At 63.3% G+C, this 4,603-nt stretch overlaps 1 protein-coding gene across 1 annotated transcript; it reads left to right on the top strand.

Moving 5' to 3' along the window:
- The first annotated feature begins 280 nt into the window (after positions 1-280).
- On the top strand, positions 281-4,377 carry Uncx (UNC homeobox). The gene is made up of 3 exons (XM_045144324.1): positions 281-572; positions 773-948; positions 2,922-4,377. Exons 1-3 carry the CDS (start codon positions 281-283, stop codon positions 4,062-4,064), a joined length of 1,611 nt encoding a protein of 536 aa, XP_045000259.1. The 3' UTR covers positions 4,065-4,377.
- Positions 4,378-4,603: the final 226 nt, after the last annotated feature.

Raw genomic sequence — 4,603 nt, 5'->3', positions numbered from 1 at the left:
ATTAGCAATCGATATGGAAAACGTTTCCTTGCACCCAGCACGCCTCTGACGTCAGAGCCGATTAGCGCTTCTTATTGGTCCCAAATTCCCCGGGCCGCGGCTAATTATCGGCAGCTCGCTGTTGATAAAGTAAAGCGGCGGAGCGCGGGCGAAGCATGTGTGGGGCTCCGGGTCCCTGTCGCCGCCGCCGCCGCCGCCGCCGCCCGTGCCTCCCGCCGCTGGCACGCCCCGGCCCCGGCCCCGGCCCGCGCCCCCGCGCCCCGCCGGCCCCCCGCGCGAGATGATGGACGGCCGCCTCCTGGAGCACCCGCACGCCCAGTTCGGGGGCTCGCTGGGCGGCGTGGTGGGTTTCCCCTACCCGCTGGGCCACCACCACGTGTACGAGCTGGCCGGCCACCAGCTGCAGTCGGCAGCCGCCGCCGCCGCCGCTGCCGCCGCCTCGGTGCCCTTCTCCATCGACGGGCTGCTGAGCGGCTCGTGCGCCGCGGCCGCCGCCTCGGTGGTCAACCCCACGCCGCTGCTGCCCGCCGCCTGCGGGGTCGGCGGCGACAGCCAGCCCTTCAAGCTCTCAGGTAGGCGCGGGGGACGGCGACACAGGGCGGGGGGTACGGGGCGGGGAGCGCGGCTCCGGGTGCCCGGGGAGCTGGGCGCGCGCGCGGCCGTGCGTCCCGGGCTCTCCGGACCCCCGCGAGGCCCGCTGGTGGCAAAGCCTGGCGGGGACGCGGACAGGCGTTCGGCTGAGCCGTGCGGCGTCCTGTGCGTGTGCCCGCAGACTCGGGGGACCCCGACAAGGAGAGCCCCGGCTGCAAGCGGCGACGCACCCGCACCAACTTCACGGGCTGGCAGCTGGAGGAGCTCGAGAAGGCTTTCAACGAGAGCCACTACCCGGACGTGTTCATGCGCGAGGCGCTGGCGCTCCGCCTGGACCTGGTCGAGTCCCGAGTTCAGGTAAAGACCGCGGGGTCGCCTCTAGAGCCGCCGCCCCGGCACCGGGCGCGCTCAGCGCCCCTTTGTTCTACCTGTCGGGTCCCGGTTCCAAGCTGGGATCCCGTCCCCGCGGCGCTGGCCGTGGGGAGGGTCGTGGCGGGGGGTTCAGGCGCCTCTCGGCGGGCTGGAGGTGAGTACCGCGAGAGAAACCCGCTGGCCTGGGAGGGCTGGTGCCCGCGCCCAGGAAGCCCGATCTGCCGCCGCCGCGGCGTGCGTGCGACCCGGGAAGCGGCGGCGCGTGGGCAGGTGGCGAATTGTAGAGTCTGCGGGGACGTGGCTGCGAGGAGACGGCCGATGGAAGGGTTATGGTGGGCCCGGGCCTGGGAGTACCTGGGAGAGGCTCTCTCCCAGCCCCGAGCCTGCTAGTCCTCCTTCCTACCTGTGAAATGTCCACTGGAAACCTATTTATTCACCGCTTTGCAGAAGGGAGAAAAGCAGCAGGGGAAAGGGAGGTGGACATTTACCTGGTCCACATATCCCGAAGTGGAGGGGCAAAACGGGTGTTTGAATTTTAATATCCCCGGTTATAGGATACCCCCTTCCTCGTTATTTGATTTTATTTGGAGTCAGACAGTCATATCTTTATTTTTCAAGACAGCACCAATTTGGCGTAACAAAAATTCAGGATAATGTCTACATAATTAAGATGTTTCCCCAGAGTACAGAAGCCTCCTTTATCTGGGGTCTGTGTGGTGATGGCTGCCTGGCATAGAGGCAGATGCTGACGAAATGCCTGTTTAGAACACATAGCTTTGCCTAAAATAGTATTTGGGTTCTGTGCTTCAGTTGGATCTCCTCGGCTCTTCTATTTGGAAATCCTTTCATCCCTTTCTTCGGTGTCTTCAGTGAAGTCTTGACCCCTTCATTTCCCCTTTTCGTACAATAACGAGTAATTCTTGCTGGCAGGGAAGCCTGGAATTTGTACACACACACACACACACACACACACACACACACAAGTTTTGAAAAAGAGAAATCAAAGCAATTGCAGTCTTATCCTTCAGGGGAATCACCGTGAAGCACCCACCAGGCTTGCTCCTAGATCTGGTGTGTGCTATTGGGCCAAGTCTGTAGGGCCACAACAAAGAATCTGAACTCTTATGAGCTATAGAAGAGAATAGCCCCGCCCAGGGCTTTGGGGATTTGGCTCCAATGTGGTGGTCTTAGGATAGCCAGGTTAGAACTGCTATTCCCCTGGAACCCAGGACTAGACCAGACAACATGAAACACGTAGGAGGTGCGGGGGGGGGGGAAGACTCTGGTCTGTCTGTTGGACTGGAGCACCCCAAGCCAGGACAGGTCTGGGAGGGAAGGATCTGTCGCTTCCCTGGTCCAAAGCTGTATTGGGAGAGGAGGTTACAGAAGACCCATTCAAGTTGGTCTTCCCAGGACTTTCCCGTGCTGCTTTGAGCCTTCAGATTTCCCTTCAAGGGAGACCCTGAAATCTGGGCTTTGACAGCCTCTTGGGGGATCGAAGACGGGTGTGAAGGGCTGCAGACCCAGTACAGCGGTTCAGCAAGACCCTCATCGTCGGTCCAGGCGGGCTGCTTAGGACCACGAGAAGCCTGGAAGGGCAAGGAGGGGCCCTGCTCTCCGCCTCCCAACCAGGAGCTGGACGCCCTAGGCTGTGGGCCCCACTAGTCTTGCTGGAGGAAGGGGCAACTCCCAGGGGCCTGAGGTGAGAATCCAGAGTGGGAAGCTGGCCAGAAGGCCCATCTACGTTCCTTCCGGGTGGAAAAGATGCTGGCCGGAAGCTGCAATGCGAGTGTCAGAATCCAGCGAGGAGGGCCAGCAGGGGAGTGTGGCTTGGCTCCCGCCTCGCCTAGCCAAAAGCCGAGGTCGAGCAGGCCTCTCTAGGGGCGTGAGGCTCACAGCCCCAGCTGCAGAATCGCCGTCTGACTGTGCCTTCCTTTCCCCTTGTTCGGCTGCTCTAGGTCTGGTTCCAAAACCGCCGAGCTAAGTGGAGGAAGAAAGAGAACACCAAGAAGGGCCCGGGGCGGCCGGCGCACAACTCGCACCCCACCACGTGCAGCGGCGAGCCCATGGACCCCGAGGAGATCGCACGCAAAGAACTGGAGAAGATGGAAAAGAAGAAGCGAAAACATGAAAAGAAACTGTTAAAGAGCCAGAGCCGCCACCTGCACTCGCCAGGCGGCTTGTCCCTGCACAGCGCGCCCAGCTCCGACAGCGACAGCGGCGGCGGAGGTCTGTCCCCAGAGCCGCCGGAGCCGCCGCCGCCTCCCGCCTCGGCGGTCAAGGGCCCCGGTGCGCACGGCTCTGGGGCTGTGGGTTCCTTGCCCGCACCTCCGGGCGAGCCGCCCGCACCGGGCACCTGCGATCCAGCCTTCTTCCCGAGCCAAAGAAGCGGCACCGGCCCACAGGCGCGGTTAGGCCGCCCAGCGGACAAGGACGCGGCCTCGTTCGGGCCCGGAGCAGCGGCGACCGCCGTCCTGCCCAAGGCTAGCCCGTTCAGCGTGGAGAGCCTGCTCTCTGACTCGCCCCCGCGCCGGAAAGCCGCTCCAGCAAACGCGGCGGCCGCGGGGTTGGACTTTGCTCCGGGGCTGCCCTGCGCCCCTCGGACCCTGATCGGCAAGGGCCACTTCTTGCTCTACCCCATCACTCAGCCGCTCGGGTTCCTGGTGCCACAGGCCGCGCTCAAGGGCGGCGCAGGCCAAGAATTGGTGCCCAAGGACGCGCCTCCCGCGCCCGCCGCCCCGCCGCCCGCACCCCCAGCGCAGGCCAGCTTCGGAGCCTTTCCCGGGGCTAGTGGTGTTGCAGACTCGGCCTTCGGGCGCTGCAGCCCGGAGGCCATGGCCTCCCCGGGGACCTCGGCTCCCGCGCCTTTTAGGGACCTAGCCGCCGCCGCCGCAGTGACCGCCGAGAGCGCTGCCGGGGACTGCGTGGACGCGGGGACCACCTGCCCCGCGGCCCCGCCGGCCCCGCCGCTGGCGCCGTCACCTGGGCCGGGCCCTCGGGCTCCCAGCCCCGTAAGCGAGCCGGCCACCTGCGGCGCCACGGAGCCGGGCGCTGCGGCCGGACCGAGCCCGCCGGAGGTTGAAGAGGTGGACATGGACTGAGGCGCTTAAGGCCAGCCGCGTGCCCGCTCGCTCTGGCTCCCAACGAATCAGGTGATCGGCTCTTAGAAACACTGCTTTTCACCCCTGCTTTTGTTTCCTTCCTGTTATTATTATTTTTTTGAGGCAAAGCAAAAACGCTGTATCGATTGGGACCTAGACAGCAGTCGCAGGTCTTGGGATGAAACCCCAAGAACCCACGACACACACACACACACCCCCCACAACGAGAATCCTCAGCCTTGTAAAATGCAAAAATGTCTAAGAATATTTATATATGTACCATTTTTGATAAATAAAGCTGGTCAAATGCAAACCCTCGGATCTATCATTTTTAAATTTCTGGATGCCCTCCCCCCTCCCAAACCTGGCCGTCCTCCCTCCTAGCCCTCTCAGGGCCGCCGGGGCAGGAAGGAGGCTCCACGCCTCCCCTAGGTCCTCCCTTAATGCTTCCTTTTGTGTGCGTGTGTTTGTGTTTTCTGATTGAACAAATTTATGCATCCGCAGCTCCCCCTTTGCGAGCCTCCCCCGCGGTCCCCCTC

Source organism: Jaculus jaculus, chromosome 2, assembly GCF_020740685.1.
Source record: "Jaculus jaculus isolate mJacJac1 chromosome 2, mJacJac1.mat.Y.cur, whole genome shotgun sequence".
Classification (NCBI taxonomy): Eukaryota; Metazoa; Chordata; class Mammalia; order Rodentia; family Dipodidae; genus Jaculus; species Jaculus jaculus.
The sequence above is the reverse complement of the archived record's forward strand: the minus strand, read 5'-3'. Positions and strand labels throughout refer to the sequence as shown.